The 17,172-nt window shown below is 27.9% G+C and overlaps 1 protein-coding gene across 2 annotated transcripts; it reads right to left on the reverse strand.

Moving 5' to 3' along the window:
• Positions 1 to 537: 537 nt before the first annotated feature.
• Positions 538 to 6,972, reverse strand: LOC107412930 (protein ZINC INDUCED FACILITATOR-LIKE 1-like). 2 transcript variants are annotated; one of them, XM_025072119.3, is made up of 17 exons: positions 6,575 to 6,969; positions 5,812 to 5,852; positions 4,944 to 5,004; positions 4,728 to 4,830; positions 4,531 to 4,633; positions 4,378 to 4,431; positions 4,232 to 4,294; positions 3,541 to 3,590; positions 3,304 to 3,379; positions 2,905 to 3,114; positions 2,721 to 2,808; positions 2,461 to 2,546; positions 2,263 to 2,370; positions 1,984 to 2,028; positions 1,809 to 1,897; positions 1,477 to 1,520; positions 538 to 916 (listed from the first exon to the last, which is right to left on the reverse strand). In XM_025072119.3, exons 1-17 carry the CDS (start codon positions 6,720 to 6,722, stop codon positions 831 to 833), a joined length of 1,455 nt encoding a protein of 484 aa, XP_024927887.3. In that variant the 5' UTR covers positions 6,723 to 6,969; the 3' UTR covers positions 538 to 830. The 2 variants fall into 2 exon arrangements, with proteins under 2 accessions (XP_024927887.3, XP_048326211.2); XM_048470254.2 differs by lacking the exons at positions 3,304 to 3,379; positions 3,541 to 3,590 and having other exon boundaries at positions 6,575 to 6,972.
• Between the last annotated feature and the right edge of the window lie 10,200 nt (positions 6,973 to 17,172).

Below are 17,172 nucleotides of genomic sequence, written 5' to 3' on the forward strand. Positions count from 1 at the left end.
CACTTCAAATTATTATACCATATGGTGATTTAACAAAAATGATCATTTCACATTTTATATTCATGTATGGAAAAAAAAAAAGAAAAGTTTATAATTTTTAGCATGTTAATTATACATGTTTTAGATGAAAATAGCAAATTTTACTTAAATGTTACATCTATGTTCATGCCTTAAAATGGATGAGTGTTCTCATTTATTGCAAAAGCTGTTGAAACAAAAAGAGGATATAAATGCCTTCATTGTTTTTTTTTTATAATTTTCTTCTTCTTTTCTAAGTGCAAGCATGGTACCCAAAATAATTTCTGGATGGTCAAAATTTGTTTTTTTTTCTTTTTTTTTTTTAAGGCATATTAATTTGGAATTCTTTATGGGATAATCAATTAAAATGAAAAAAATAAAAATGTGGAAAGTGGAAAATTGAAGACTTGGACCTTTAATATGACCTATTGAAGTTTTAAATATGGCATGTTTTTATTGGATGTTCGTACCGCATCCTTTCAACTTTATTGCAAAAGTATAATAAATACAAAACACGTAGCAACAGATAAATGAACAAAATTTTTCCATTAAAAATTTGTGAGACAGTACAGTCCAAAAACAAGGATTCAATAATATATTGCTGAACACGACAACACACTTCAAATTTTTATATCATGGTGATTTAAAAAATTTAAAAAAAAAGGGGGGAAATGGTAAATAAGAATGCAGCACAAAAAGATAGGCCTCCAAGGAGATTGGAAACGGTAAATTCTTGATGACATTAAATAATATATATATATATATATATATTATAATTATTCTCAAGAAGCTTAGATATATCTTGATGGACATTATTTTGCTGCAAGAAACGGTTTAAATGTCATCAGCACTCCAAGTGCTTCGATTACATTCAGGATGAAGAAAACTAGGTGGTCGCCTGCATTAAAATTAATTAGCTGGTGAATTTGTAATCGAACAAAATGTGAATTCAAATTCCAAATTCTAATAAGACACAGTAACCTTGAACAACACTCTAAATCAAAACTCAAAAGACTATCCATCTTCTGAGTGTCACATAAATCTTAACTATGCATATTTTAGATGAACATTATCAAATTTGTGACACCATGTGGACTAGGTGCCCCAGCCACCTCGAAAAGTGTATGAGAAATATGTAAAGTGTCTAAACGAGATTTGACTTTGCTACAGCCGTGACAGAGTGATAGTAAGAGGAGGGTCATACATATTTTGGAAGAAAAATAGCTAGAAGGAAGAAGCTTTGATTTTAACTCCTTTACAGCAGTCTTGTGTTTCATTAATTGATGGAAAAATGATTAACCAGTTTTTCACTTTGTGCATTTCCATTTGATAACTAATGTAGTTTGGAGTTACCAAAGGAGGGAAAGAACCTGTAAAGATTGTCCCACATGCACATACAAACAAAATGTGCTTGTCAAATGAGAATTCAAGATGAGAAAATCAGTTAAAATAGCATACCTGGGAGAAAAGAAGCATGTTGACGCTTTTGTGCCCATGACAAACTGTTGAGAGGAAGATTACAAATGACAAAGGTGAGAAAAAAACAGCAACTCAAGAATTAAAGTGCAAAGAGCAATGGCAACAACCTAACTTGACTAGGCAGATTGTAGAAGTAGTATAAACAGCACATATATTGAACATCTGAATTGCTCTACGAATATGTTGGTTGAAATTTAATTCCAGGTTGTACTTTGTTTGCCAGTAACTTAACGATTTTAGGTGAGCTTTTTGTTATAGAGAGAGAGAGAGAGAGAGAGAGAGAGAGAGAGAGAGAGGAAAAGCAAATATACATTGCACCGCCTGCAGCTGGGCCAATTGCTTTGAACACAGACATCATAGTCATCGAAATACCATTAGCAGCACCTCTTTGGTCTTGTTCCTGGTGTAGAATACATGGTCAAGTTGAATTAACACAACTTTTAGTTAAGGCTTATTAAATATCACAAACCAAAAGACAAACTTTACCACAGCTCTGTTTTGCAGGAGGAATAAGCCCGTTATAATGGAGGTCTGAGTTACAAAAAAGAAGAAACAAAACAAAACAAAAAGATAGTTAGCTAGAGAAAGAAAGAATGCAGTTCTGCAAATTAAGGCGTCTAAAGCATAAAATTACTTTCATATTGAAAATGAAGAAGATATATTTGCTTATCCTTTATCGATAAGTTACCACCAGTCAACTATGTATAATGAGCCAATAGAGTACAGAATGAACAACAGAAATCTTTAAGTTGGATGTGTACTCACAGATAAGACGTTCTTTACTAGAGATGCCAAATTTAGCACCCAGGTAAGAGTGAATCCCGACAACAATGCAATATAGGGGTAACTTGTCAACAAAGGTATAGATAAAACCTGTATGTGAAAAGTTTCACCCCAAATCAGCAAAGACTAATAATATTACGAGAGTTAATAGGCGATGCACAGATGCTACAAGCAGCTCACCCCTGCAATGCGAGCAGTTGCTATGGCACCAATGGCCTTTTCTACGGGTGGATATAGAAAACTTTGGAAGATAAGAAGACTAAAACCTGGAAGTTTGATAAGATGTCAGAAACTTAAGGCGTGCATAGAAAAATGATAAGTAAATAAATTACAAACTTTGTATTCAGTAAAATAAATTACAAACTTTGTATTCAGTTTGTTTTTTGATAAGTTGGGTAATATGTTGCCATCATGTAACTTGTTAAACATCAAATACTTACCACTGACTGCAAGAACTTCACCAACCTGGTCGGTTGTATAACTTAACCCCCCAAGTTTTCGAGGACTTGTGGCCCATAAAGAGAAAATCTGTAGAGACAAGGCAATTAAAAAAGAAACCCATAACTTCAGGACAGAAAAGAAGACATTAGGAATAATAAATTGCCAACAAATTATGAAAAGTACCTCTGAATATGCCATGTCATGGAGTGAGAAAAAACAATAAACAATGATTGCAGACATTAAGGGCCAATTCCTAAGGAGGCTTTTCTTAGAAGTTTTCTCTGCTTCAGCTTTTTGGTTTGTTTTCTTTGTATCAGAAACATAATATGCATCCAATGTTTCCTCAGAATCAGCACTTGGTCTGCTATTTTCATGGTGCTTGTGTAATGTTTCCTGCAGTAATGTAGATTAGGAGGTAAGAAAGTTAATTACATTTGGATCTAAGCAATGTAGCATAAATTTTATCGTTTAAGACAAGGAAAGAAGGATTTCATTAATCTGCTAGTAAGAAGACAAAAACAATTATTTCAAATGAAATGAAGAATATCTACAATCATTACAGAAATAAATCAAGTTATGTACCGGAAGCCATATGGTAACAATAGTTACTCCCAATGCCATAAGTGATATACATAAGCAAGGCAAGAAGTATGGGAACCTACACGAAAATTACAAATTTGGCACATCATGGTACATCCATAAGTAGAAGAATGCCAAAATAAACAGAAATAAATAAATGAACAATAATAATTATATATATATATATATATATATAAAAAGGAAAAAAAAAAGAAAAAAAAGAATTTGAATCTTGTTTACCTTCCAAACAATGAATTTTTTGAAAAGAGATTTGGAAACTTCTCTGCAGGCTGAAGGACAAGATTGCCCAGAAACATCAAATTAAGACATTGCAAGCATAAATGCGGAAGAGAACACACACACACTTACACACAGAATACTCGGGAAATTCTTTCAAATTGTGAAAACTTTAGAAAAATTTTCAATTTAACCATGATAATCACAGGTTGTTATGGTGAAAGAGAACAACCAGATTCACCATGTGAAGGTTGGAGCTGAAGTGCTATAACTTCATCCTTTGCAAATTATTGTGATGTACGCATAGTATATTATATCCTCTTCTTCACTTGTGTGTACATCATAACATTATTTAGCAAGCAGCTATAATAACGAGTTCATTTTGCTTATAGTATTTCCTATCAGAAATGAAATTTAAATTGCTGTTCGAAGCAGTTAATTCTTGGCTTCTACCAAACAATTTTTTATGTCAAAAGGTTTTGTCAACTTAAAATTGTCATTATAAACACTTTGTAAGTCTCAGAAAAACATCCCAAGAACTGCACAAATTTGAACCCCAAAAAAAAAAAAAACAAAAAAACAAAAAAACAAAAAACAAAAAAGGATGCTTGATATTGTTAGCTCGTGGAAGCATGAAATTTCAAGTTTATATAACATTCCCTCTCTTTAAATTAAGGACCAGAAATAAAAGTACCTGAGCCAAGTAGCCCCCAATAGCTGGGCCAATTATCAACCCTATGCCCCATGCTGTACTAACCTGAAATCAATACGTAATTCTTAACATTAATAATAAGGTACAAATTTGAGAAAATGCTCATACCACAGGCCAAGAAAGCTCACAGTTGCAAGGCCCAGAGCTTGGTACTCTTCCCGGAATATTTCACTTGCATATGCCTGACCATAAAGGAAGTTGGATCATGCATGGCAAAGAACTAGAGGAAACAAGTAGCAGAGGAACAATCAACTAAGCATACAGAACAATATGGTAGATACCTTTATTGGTCCAAGTAAACCATTCAAGCTTCCTAGAAGAAACCTTGTAACAATGGCCATCCAAAAGTTTACACTAAGGCCAAACAGAGTGTTGAAAACAACCCTGAAATGAACAACCAAGATTCTTTTAGAATCCAACCGCAGTTAGTTTCACTTAATGAATCTTCAGCTGAATGGGAATATAAGTAGGTACTAACACGACAATAGTCCCGATCATTATGACAGGTTTTCGACCATAGCGATCAGCCACTACTCCCCAGAAAATAGAAGTCAAAGCTCTGCCAACCATGAACGAACACCCTTCAAAAATTTGTAAGAATATGTTAGCGACAGTCTTTAAATTACCACCAAAAGAAAAGATTATTCAAGAAAATAAGAAAAATCTAAAGATAATTACTAACAGATAATCTTACCTACAAAACCACCATAGAAGCTAATATCTTCCTCCCTTTCTGCAATATGAAAATCTCTAATCTGCAAAAAAGTAATTTAAAAAATAAAAAAAATAAAAAAAAAAAAAACAGTTCGTTTCAGGATACTATTGATTATCTTTTTAGAGGTCAATGAACCCTGCAGAGACTCTCGTACTTGATAAAGTATTCATGGTACAAGAATGCAGCAGAACAAACAGCAACTAAAGTATAACAATCATATGATTATCCTATGAAATCTTATTTATATGCAAAAAATTTCCACATATCCTTGCCACAGATGCATCGTCCAAGAAACTAGAAGTTTGTAAAAGACAAGAAACTTGCAGAGAGGTTGAAAGCACGGTAGAGAATTGAGATTCAGTAATCCAACAACTAATAGAAGGAAGGATTCAGTAGCAGATACAAGACATTGTCAGAAAATCCTAAAATGTTCAAGAAGCTAATTCTTTTTTCCCCATCAATTTTATCTTAAGCAGAAACAAGCCACTAATGACTGTAGCACTGCTAGAGCAGTCTGACTGCAAGTTAGCATGTGGCATACTGAAAATACAACTTTCATGTTGATGATCACAAAGTTTCCCTCGATCACAAGCAAAGTGGATGTACATTAGAATATGATAGCTATGACCACAAGTCTAGGAGACAGAAAACAGAAACAAGGTTAGAGATTGATGATAAGTCCTCCATAAACGATCTACTCTGTTTTCAAAACTTATAAACATGCCAAAGACTGAAATAACAGTGCAAAAATTCCATCAATGGCATGGAAAATGGTAGAAATATTGGAAGCTATCTACAAATGAGTATAATGAAGAAAATAACACCCGGAAATAAAATACACACTTACCATGTAATAAAGAAATGGAAACAGAGATGATATTGGCAGCACTGCAAACAAATCGAGTAAGACAGTCAGTCATAAACAATTAATATGCCGAGAAAATCATAAAGATCATAGTTTATAACAGTGGTCCCGCACATGTATGATTCAAGCAAGAAATGAAGAAGAGATCATTTCTTAAACGAATTGCTTTAAAAATATGGTAAAAATCATATTGATCTAAGTAAAAAGTACCAAATGACAAAAAATATCATTGTGATGCACAATTAAATTCTGTTTGGAAGGGAAAAAAGGACAACAATCAATGGCTAATCTTTTACAGATAAAATAAAATAAAATAACTTTAAAAAAAAAAAGATTTAAGAAGAAGAAGGAGAAGAAGAAGAAACAGAGCTAGAAGTGACACTTCAAAAAGAAGAACAAAACTGAATAAAAGTTAAGATGTTTGTTGGATCTTCATTCAATCCTACTTCAAAACATGTCTATCAATAACAGAGTGTCAAGAAGATGGAAGAATGTAAAAGTGTTTTCCATCATATTCTTTTGCCACTTCCTTGTCAACCTCTGCCAACTTTCCAAGTGCAGCATGAAATTCATCCACCAGTAATCTAACAAGTAGAAAACATGTAGCAGAGAACAAAATACACACTCACAGATGCAATAAATCAAACAAAAAATCAACATGATCAACATTCGACAATGCTTTGGAATGCCAAAAACGAAATAAATAAATAAATAATAAACAGTAGAAGAATAAGAAAAAGCATACCATTACACAACACAACAATCCCAATGAAGAGAAGGTCTCGAATTGGTAAACCACGTTGTGTCTCTTTGTACTGATCCACCTTACAACCTGGGCAATTCTCATAGTAAACCACCTTCTTTAGCAGCCTCTCCCTACTCTCTTCCGCCATTTTTTTTTTTTTAATTTACTTCTTGGGTTTTCAATAATTTCACAGATTTCTTGTTTATATTGAGAGAAGATAAAGATGGAAGAAACTCTATTATTGCTTCACCATTAAATGGATTTTAGTAAAGCATCCACTAAGCATAGCCAGTGAAGCATGGCAGACAAACACAGAGACACCTTGCTCGTCCTTTATGAAGTCCCAACTTAATCTGGTGAAACTATAGCTAATAAAAGGTGGTCCTAACTGTATATGAACATATTTGTTTGTTTTAATTTTTTCCCATATTCGTCTATTCTAGAAAGTTATATATAGTGAAAAAAAAAAAAGTAAAAAAACGTACCAATAATAATAATAATACATATTTTAAGCCAAAAAAATAATAATAATAATAATAATACATATCAAATATATTTTTTATTTTCTCTATAACTAGCATCATTCAATGCGTCAGCCAATCATAATTTAACAGAACCGGTGGCAGATAAGCAATGGCAGCAGGCAACGAAGTAAAGCAAAGACGTACAGCAAATTGAAAATACCATCATGAACTTTCCTAAGAATGAATTTGTAGTATTATTATTATTATTATCACCACCATCTTGTAAGTTTGCTCAAAATACGCTTAAAAATTCTTTTACGATATAAACTCAGTTCTATACTTCTATCATGTCCTTTTCGTGTCTTAATAAAATTTTTCTGTTTTCGAAAGATTGAAAAAAAACAAGTTTCATGAATTTACATGGTCGATGACATGCCACATACAATAGCTATAAATATAGAATATAAATTTAAATAATACTTACATATATAAAAGTCCAAATCCAAATCCAAAACGATATCTTACAGATAAAAACATAGGATGCTCTAGAGCTTTTCTTATAATTATATTATAATATGATATTATATAGTATACACATGTATTGAATAAGAAGTGACGTCACCCAAAAAAAGAAAAAAATTGGAAATGATCTGTAAAAGGACACTGGCCATTAATGAGCTCAGACAAAAAAACTGATGAGTCTTTGATTGATTGTTTGATTGAGTAGTTGGGTTAGATGATAAGGTCTACGATGGTGGCGATAATAATTTAATATTTCACTTCCACGACTGGTACCTTCTCTGTCCCACATTCTTATTCCTCAAAACGGAACAGGAGCTAAACAAAATAAGTATCATTACACGAAACCAAAATCCAAAACTATGAGTCAAACCAGGGGAACAACACATGATTACCACTCTGTTTTTCACCTTTCTCATTGTTTTTATTTTTTCATTTGTCCTTCCAAAAACAAAACAACCAAACAACCAAACAACCAACCAACCATAAATAAATAAAAATAAATAAAGTATTTTTCTTTTTCTTCTTTTTTTTTTTTGGGTGGGTCGTAATAATCATTGCATTTAAGGCACAAAAAGAAGTAATTTTTCGGGTCCTAAAAATAGCAAGACGGCGAAAATGCCTTTTGGTTTTGGTGTGAACATTTTTTTTTTTTTTAGTGAAAATGAAAAATAAAATTTAAAACAATTTTTTTAAGAATATTTTAAATGACATACTATTTGGATAATATTCTCCATTTAAAGCATCTATAATGACAAATAACATTTTAAAATTTAACATATAACATAAATATGATTAAAGTCAATGACAATGTTAAATTTTTAGCTTAAATTTTTCAAGTACTTATATTAAAAAATAGTATTTTCAAATATAATTTTTATTTAATCAAATTTTTATTCTTCCTTTATATTAACTTTAATCACAATTATATATCATATTTTTATCTATCATCTTTTTTTTATATTTATCAAAACTTTATTTACTCTATTTTATTTTCTAAATAATATCACAATATATATATATATATATATCAGAATTTGCCGTGACCAAAAAATATATATATATATATATATATATATGCAATTCTGTGACAGGTAAAAAGCATAGGTACAGAGAATTCCATGGTCCCGCTCAATTTTGTTTTTATCAATTAAAATACAATTAAAAATTACAATGAATATTAATAAATGACGTGAACCTGAAAAACGCGTAAACTTTATCATAATAAAATTCACTGTTAAAAATTTATATAAAATTGATATCAAATTAGGTGAAAAATAGCATTTATAAAATTTAACATTTGCAGTTACTAAAAAGTGACTTTACTTTGTGTATATATAAATTGACAAATAAATCATACTTTAAGATATGATACATATAATATTAAAATTAGGATTTAAGATATTTACGATGTCTACATTATAAAAATCTAAAAAAAAATGGTTAAAAAGTATGCTATTATAAAAATCTAAAAAAGAAAAGTTAAAAGAGTATGTTTATCAGGTATTACTCCTTTTTTCTTTTTCTTTTTTTCTTTTTTTCATCCTCGCAGATTAATTAATTCAAATGATATGATGAATTAATAGCTGTATTTTAAATGCTAAATACAATTTTATAACTGTGTGTTCAATGGTGGTACTATATTGTCATTATTAATCTGTATATAATTAATTACCATTGATTTATTTTAGCACTAAAATTTGGTTTATGCTTTTATTTGGACAATGATGCAGAATGATATGCCTCAACATAATGAAGGATGTTAAATTTTAGCAATGCCAACAATTTGGCATTGTCAGTTTTTGATATTGGATCACACTACAATAAGATATGTGGGATTCTATTACCTTTTATTGAATTGTTTCATTTTTTGGAAAAACATATTATTTCTTATCGATAAAAAGTGGATCTACGTAGATCTTAATAAAATTTACAAATTACCAGTGTTATTTTTTGACACTTATCAATTAAAGTGCAAATGCAAACATTTGTTGATATTGGTATTTTTATTCGGGAAAGCTCATGTCAAATAGTAATAACAAAATATTATTAGAAATGCTCTAATAAAATTTGATTGTATCTAAAAAAAAACTATATTTTAAATGGTTTTTGCAATTGCTATTTTTAAAATTTGACAATTTGTTATTGCTATTTTTAAATTTTTTTAATTGGTTTTTGATTTTTTTTTTCATTTTAATTAAAAAACTATATTATTATATGAGAGCAAATTCATTTAAACCCATTTAATTTTATTATAATTATATTTAAACTTTTAGATTTTATATTTATTCAAAAAGTCAATTTATTATTTTTTTCAATTAAAGGTCATAAAAATATTAAAAATTAATATTTTATAATTAAAATACTTTAAAAGTATAATTAGAACTTTTATCTTATAAAATTAACTATTAAAAATTAATAAATAAAATTTAAAATTATAATTTTTTTCAAAATATAAATATAATTGTAATTACAAAACCAAATAAGTCCCAATGAAAGTTTGCTATCGTATAATGATATAGATAGTGTCCCATCTTCAGTCACTATCTTCTCCCTCACATCTAATACCCAAAAAAGGAAAAAAGAAAAGAAAAAAAATCTTCTTCCTTATCTCTTCATAATTTTTTCTGCTCATCTTCCTTTTCCTGACAGACCATCTGTTACTTTATCCAGAAAAAAAGAAAAAAAGATTACCATAAAAATACTTTATTGGGAAAAAAAAAAAAAAAACAAAGAAAAGAACAGACCATCGATCTGTAAATATTATTGTAATGTTTTCTTCCTGTTTTAATTGTAAAAAAATTAATTAAACCTGTCATTTTTCTTTTTGCTTTTTTTCCTGTGGATTCCAAAACATATATTAATCTTTTAAAATCTTATAAATAAAGAAAAGAGTGACGTTTGATTTTGTGAACAGATTTATAAATATATATTTTTGGTGGATAACAGATTTTTTTACAGGTGTTTATTCAGAAGAGAATGCAGTCGATCAATATAAAGTCGAAATCAATAGAAATATAAAATATAAAAACAAGTAAAAGTCGAAATCAATAGAAATATAAAATATAAAAACAAGTTCAATTATAAAAACGTTTCGAAACCATATTGTTGGTCTACAAGTTCATTTGACTTACAAAGAAACCATTTTGTTGGTCAGCCAGTTCATTTGGCCGACAAAGAGCCAATATCGCTCAACAACTTTTGAAAAACAATAGTTACCAAATGAAAATAAATAAATAAAAATATTTCTGAAAAATATATATATATATTTTTTGTTTTCTTGTCGCTAGTTTTTGAGATGACAAAAAGTAGCACATACTTTTTCTTTCAAAAGTTGAAATTTGTACATCTGGAAGACTTAAATCATTTAGTCTCGAGGCCAGCCTAGCAATTTTTTGTTTTTTTTTATAAACTGAGGAAAGCAAATCTAGCTTATGAGGAAAGCAATTCTAGCTCAGGCTTTATCATATCTGGGATATGAAAATTATCATCAACTAGATTATTGGCATAACCGCAAGTCTAAAAGTTATTAAATTTTGTATTAACAACAAGCAAGCAGCATTTAATTGGGAATTATACTTTTAAATACACATATACATAAATTTAAATTAAATATAAAACAAAGCATTTGATTGTTTATATATAATATGGATAAATTACACCAAACCATAACACCACTTTTATTCATAAAGTTTGTGTATATGTCTTTGCATTTTTTTTTCCCATAAATTTAAAACTTCTTTTTAGATTTAATTTCTTATGCAATATCATATATATATATATATATACAATCCGTCTATGGTGCGGATGGTTCTTATGCAGACTACAGTATTGGTGACGGTTTTTCATAGTATTGATGATGATTTTCTAAAAAATCGTCGTTAATATTATGAAAAACCATCACTAATATTGCGGTCCGCATGATTTTCTAAAAAACCGTCGTTAATATTATGAAAAACCATCACTAATATTGCGGTCCGCATTCGGACCACCCTCACCATAGAATTTCCGTATATATATATATATATAACAATTTTAGCCCTTTCAGCGGGAAAAAAAAAATAGTCCTTAATTTTTTTTTTGAATTTATTTGCAAATTGACCTAATTTTGAATTTTGATTAAACAATTTGTTAATCGTTCTATAAACAAGACTTGATAAATATATATGTAATTGTTATCAATTTATTTGATTAAATTTAGATATTAAATCAATTTATAATAAATTTTAAAATTAAAAATCTAAATGCAACTTTTTAAAATTAAAAATTTAAATTGAAAACCTTATAAGTCAGGATATAAAAATGTAATTAATTGCTTTAACACAAAAAATATATTTTTAAATAAGAATTACATTAATATTTATCAAAATTAGATATTAGATAAATTTATAACAAATATAAAAATTAAAAATCTAGATGCAACTTTTAAAAATTAAGAATCTAAGTCGAAAAACTTTATAAATTAGGATATAAAAATGTAATACGTATTTATATTATACTGGAATGATATTGACAAGGTAGAATACGTATTTTCCTAATAAATTTGTATATATAATAATTAAAAAAAAAAAGAGAGAGAGAGAGAGAGAGTCTGTCGACTGCTGACATATTATTTAATCACGTGCTTTATGTCACAAAATTTGTATAAAATTTTTGTGGCTCATAATAAATTCAAATAATTGAATACACTTTTTCTTTTTCTTTTTTGGTTTTTTGGGACATTGATGGGGAGGATTGTCTGTTTTTTGGGTAAAATTGGCGATGAGGACTGAACACGAGTTACTGTAAACAAATTGAGACACGGACCGTATAATACAGGGTAATTGCATTATTAGTTATATTTGTAGTTTAATTTTTGAACTTTTTTTTTGGCATTTTAGTTCATAAACTTTATATTCTAATGCATTTTAATCTCTAAATTATTGTTTATTTTAATTTTTAACAGTTTTAAAATATATAATACATTTACTGTAATAATTTTGGTGTTGACATTATTTTTTAGTGGTTTTAAAACATAAGTGTAACAAGAAAATAAAATTAGAAAATCAATTCCCATAAGATTCTTGCATGTTGCCCAAATACGTTGTATATTATAAAACTGTTAAAAAATAGATAAAAAAAATTGGTTAGAAACTAAAGTACATCAAAAATTAAAATTTAAAATTAAAGTGCCCTAAAAATTTAAAAATGAAAGTGCAACTATAAATATAGCTCAGAAATTAACTGGACCAATTATCTTATAAGTGTTTTCTACAGCATGCATAAAATGATCACACTGTAAATAAGCTTTATTTTTATTTATTTTTTTTGAATAAATGAATAAAATACTTATTTTATGCAAAAAGTTTGATTAGTTTTTTTATTCATTACCAAATTTAGGCTAAACAAAAATTGATTACTTATTGACCTTTGTTTTAAAATGATATTGGTATTTGTTATTATTAATGACCATGTATAATTACATTTAAATTAATATTAACTTTTTAAAACAAGAACCCTATATTAGAAATGAATCACTAGCATACAAACCTATTAAAAATTTATATCTCAAACTAGATTTTATAGGTGAAGCTCATTAATGAAGATCAATCATATCTTTTGTGAATTATAGACAAAATATTAACTACTAATAATAATAATTGCGTGGTGGTTGGCTAAATATTTCTTTCCACAGCTATGTTATCTAGAATACTATCACATTAATAATTGTGGGGTGAATGGACCAAAATTAATTGTCTGGTTTCCGAATATGATATGGATGTTTGCTACAGAGAGGGAAAGCGGCATGGCTTGACATTATAATTGTCTTTTCAATTAATTGTATTCCAACTTTAAAAACACATGACAAATTAAAATTTAATTTTGCCACTCCAAATTTTATATATATATATATATATATATATATATATATATATTTTCTCTTTTAAGAGCATTTCCACTATGTTTTTTTTATTTGTCCTACTCTTTTTTAATATAGAAATAAACGTCCGAAAAAAATGTTAACCTTCTCTTAATATATTTTTGTTCCAAAAAAATAAATAAATAAATAAAAACTTTTCTTATTTCAAAAATTAACGTAAAAAGTGGACCTCTTTTTCCACATTGTTTAGAGTCAAACTCATTTCTGTTTAAATCTCTAACAATTGATGAACTTTTATTTAATAAATTTTAAATGACTAGCTTTTATTTATTAATTAACTTTTCCATAATCATCCTAATGATTTTAATTTTTTTTTTTAAATGAAAAATGCTTTTGTCATGCTGGATTATCAATGGGACTAACATGTTATATGGCTATTTAATTGGTTCTCATTAAAGTTTAATTTATACATGGAATTTTTAGTATTAAAAAATTAAATACATCTAATTACTAATTATCATATTAAGAAAAAATTCTACTGAATATAATAATTAATGATGATAAATAGTTAAATTTAATAATTAATATTTAGAAAACAATAGGCCAGCCGTGGACTAATTTTTTAAAGTGTAGAAGGCAAAATTGAAAATTAGTTAAATTCATGATTTCATTCACTTTTTGGACAGTTTATATATTATAGTCAACTTGAATAGAAGAAGATTAGCTATTTTTTCGCTGAAAAGAAGAAGATTAGCTGTACCCAATATAGAGTTTTAAAAATAAATAAATATATATATATATATATATATATATATATATATATATATATATATATATATATATAGGTAGAGTTTGAATTTTATTTTATTTATTTATTTTTTTTAAACAAAGAACCGAATTTGATGTACATTTTTTTTTATTATATGAAAAGCATAATTCATTGCAAAAACCTATAAAAGAGGAGGATTACAAAACTAAGCTGGTGCTAAGCATCTCATATGCCAAAATATTCAAAATATTCTTGGAAGGGAGACAAAACAGGAATTATTTCAATCAAAATACATAAAGAGCTTTCTTGGCTATACGGTCTGCCAAACCGTTAGCCTCCTTATAATTCCAAAACAATTTCCACTTGTTTTCAGAAGACAATGAACTGAACGTTGTTCAGAGAAACGATGTACTTAAAAGAACTAAATGTCATTCAGAGAAATGTATGAATATATTCAGTTGAGCATTGTGGGTCTACAGTAAAATCTATTAAAGTTTTGATAAAAAGAAGAATACGAACAGTAAAATTAATTAAAGTTATATATATATATATAAAATAAATTATGTATTTATTCAACTAACGTCATTCGAGTACTCAAAGACACTTCAATTGTTAATTGAGACTGGCTATTAACTATTAAACAAATACAAAGTCTATGATTATTAAGTCAGTAGTTGGAAAAAAGAATTTAAAACAAAAAATCACAGATTTATAATACGCAATCACTCGAGATTATGTGTTCTAGACATGTTGGACGATCTGTATATTTTATTGACTTTGCTATCGTTTTTCAATTACAAAAATAATAATAACAAAAAAAAAAAAAAAAAAAACTTATGTTTATCGAAGAGGTAGCTAATATTTTTTCAATAAATTTTTCTTTTTCTATGTACGTTTGACTTTTTGTACATTCAGATGGATATTATTATTATTATTATTATTATTAGTATTAGTATTATTATTGTTATTATTATCATTTTTTAGTTTTGATTGGACTTCGACCTCGTGAATCAGGAGTGTCGAAAAGGACTGGACCAATGTTCTGACAAAAAAATAAAATAAAATAAACTAATAATAATAATAATAAATAAATAAAATAAAATAAGAAAAAAGACTGGACCAGCACAGGAAGTACTGGACCTGTTTTCCTAATCGAGACTACCATTCTGGCATCGGATTGTGGACCCAAAATTTAAAGTACAATCTTATTTTTTTGGGAAAAAATTTAAAGTGCATTAAAGTTTTTTTTTTTTTTTTTTTTTGAAAAATTGTAAACCTTTTCGCATTACCCTTTTATTTTTTTCAACTTTATAATACCCACCATTCAAAAACAAATATTCACTCTTCCATTTACCTTACCATTATCATTTTCTTCGTGGTTGGCTCCCTTAAACACTTTAAAACTTAAATAATACAAAGCAAAGTAGATTTTCATTTTGGCTTCTATTTTCGAACTTGTGTTGAGCAACAGAAAGCACCAAACTCAACCCCGAGGTCTAGCAACATAATTTCACTTTTCTTTGTTATGACCATACGAAATTTGTGTATGTTAGTGTGTTAGGCATTTTTGCATACCTTAAATATAGTTGAAATTTAAAAAAATAACAAAAACTATGAAACGCAATACGTCTAGAGGTTGAAGACGACTCAAATATGGTTTTGGAAAATTTTCTATCTCAAGGTCGAGGGCCTTGACTACAAGTCAGGAAAAAAACTTGCATATCTTTAAGTTGGGAAAAATGTTCCCACACTTGATATTACACCTATTATTTCCTCTAATATCCAAATTCAAATTTTTGCATATGGAAATTCCCCCCTGGTTCTTGAATTTTCCGACTCAAAAGATGATTGTTATGGGCAAAGGAGTGAATGTGAATTTAATTGTAGAGGGAAAGCTGTTTTAACTAAAAACTACCCCTATATATGTGTGTATATATATGTATATATATATATATATATATTTTTGGGAGTTTCTACTTGCACACTCTTATTACTTTTTACACTGCATTTATATGAAGTTTCAAAAATATCCTTATCTAATTTTGAAATTTTTATATTATTAAACATTTTTCAATGTTTAATAGATTCCAACCGAGCAATTTATCCCCAAAAAAAAAAAAAAAAAGCTACAAAACCTAACAATTTACCCCGAAAAAAAAAAAAAGGAAAAGAAAAAAGACTCTAAACCAAACAAAAGTAAAATGTTTATTTTCATACAACCGAAACTATCTAATTATGTTTTGGCTAACCAGAAGTAAACATGGCTTGGACATTGAAAATCAATTTCACTTTTATGCCTAAACAAAAAGTTTGATTATGCTCAAATATAATCATTTTACCCATAAACCTTATTTGATAACTCTAAATGTTTGTTTGGCAAAGTTTTTTTTTTTCAAGCAAAAGCTATACTTAAAGATCAAAAACTTTTTTATTAAAAAATAAAAATATTTGATAAAAGTCAACAAGTACTTATTAACAAAAAAATAACTTTTTTAAGCCCTTTTAAAGAAGTTCAAATTTTATACTTTTCTAAAAATATTTTTTTTTTTAAATTTATATGGAAATTCAATGAGCATGTAAGATAGCTTTTTAAGTTTTTATAAAAACTCATTGAGCATTTAATACAGTCTTATTATTTACAATTAAACACTTATTAACTTTTTAATAAAAAATTTTTTTCAAAAAAATTTATTATATAAATCTCTACATATTAAATTCTACTTTTAGCAGTTATATTAAACGGATTTTAAAGTTAATTATATCTTAGTGGGGTGGCTTAATTGCTCAAAAACGAAAAAAAAAAAAAAATCTGAAAACCAACCGTTAAAGCCATCATGAAGTGCATTATTATATGTACCCATGCCTCTATTGTTTTCATAATCTACAAACTTTGATTATATGGAAGCTATTGGATTTGAGTTTTCTTGGTCACATTTATTTTTTAACCCCCTACCAATTGTTTGACGAGATTTGGAGGAGTGCGATA

Source organism: Ziziphus jujuba, chromosome 8 (assembly GCF_031755915.1).
Source record: "Ziziphus jujuba cultivar Dongzao chromosome 8, ASM3175591v1".
NCBI classification, from domain to species: Eukaryota; Viridiplantae; Streptophyta; class Magnoliopsida; order Rosales; family Rhamnaceae; genus Ziziphus; species Ziziphus jujuba.

Coding starts and splice junctions, on each gene's coding strand:
- LOC107412930 (XM_025072119.3), bottom strand. CDS start 6,722: ATGGCGGAAGAGAGTAGGGAGAGGCTGCTAAAGAAGGTGGTTTACTAT. Junction 4,634..4,727: donor ATGATCGGGACTATTGTCGT/GTTAGTACCTAC, acceptor TGTTCATTTCAG/GGTTGTTTTCAACACTCTGT. Junction 1,898..1,983: donor TCCTGCAAAACAGAGCTGTG/GTAAAGTTTGTC, acceptor ATTCTACACCAG/GAACAAGACCAAAGAGGTGC.